Consider the following 685-nt stretch of genomic DNA (forward strand, 5'->3'; position numbering starts at 1 on the left):
GAGCGGGAGGGGGGAGAAGCCCCGCCTCCGTGTGCTGTGGGCTCTGGCTGTCTCTCGCCTTTGCTAACCACCCCTGGACTTCTTGGAGCGGCTGTTTGCGGCCTCGCGGGGCTCCGGCTCGGGATTGCAGCGTGCCGGCTGTCAGCCGGGGCCGTGCTGTGTTCCTAGCTGGCAGGGTGATGCTTCCTGCGGGGTTTTGCTCCTGCCTATGGCTATTTCCCTGGCTGGTTATAACGCTGCGTGCCGGGAGGGCTTGGCAAGTTTATGGGCGTTAAGAGGGAGCTTCCCTCTTCACAGAGACAGCTCTGGAGAGGAATACCAGGGTACTGGGAGGGTGCAGGCCTTGAAGAGGTTGGTTGGCCCAGTTCCCCTCGTGGTTCCCCAGTAGCTGGTGCTGGGATCAGGGACTGGCAGCTGTGACAGGCTGAGGCAATGGACAGGGCTCCACATGGCTGCTTTAGAGTTTACTTCCAATAATGACACGCACGAAGCAGCCGAGCCCGGACAGGGCAGAAATGCAGCTGCCCTGAGGAATGAGTGTCCCTGGGTATGAGGCACTGTGGCCATGCCACTCTCCGGGAGAGGCATAGAGGCACCGAGGGCAGGCAGTTCCCGGCTTCCTCCGCGTGCTCCTTGCTCGAAGCATCGCGCTGCTGCCCGTTTCAGGATGGCTGGGTGAGGCCGC

General features: G+C 62.3%; 1 protein-coding gene across 1 annotated transcript in view; it reads right to left on the reverse strand.

Annotated features, from left to right (window-relative positions):
- Positions 1–291: 291 nt before the first annotated feature.
- RFXANK (regulatory factor X-associated ankyrin-containing protein) overlaps positions 292–685 on the reverse strand; it is a gene marked incomplete at its 5' end in the record, with an annotated part of 4,910 nt that continues 4,516 nt past the window's right edge. The window contains one exon of the mRNA XM_009580251.1: positions 292–305. Coding sequence (XP_009578546.1) covers positions 292–305 — 14 coding nt within the window. The remainder of the gene's footprint in view (positions 306–685) is intronic.

This window comes from Fulmarus glacialis, unplaced genomic scaffold (genome assembly GCF_000690835.1).
Source record: "Fulmarus glacialis isolate BGI_N327 unplaced genomic scaffold, ASM69083v1 scaffold23686, whole genome shotgun sequence".
In the NCBI taxonomy this organism is placed as follows: domain Eukaryota; kingdom Metazoa; phylum Chordata; class Aves; order Procellariiformes; family Procellariidae; genus Fulmarus; species Fulmarus glacialis.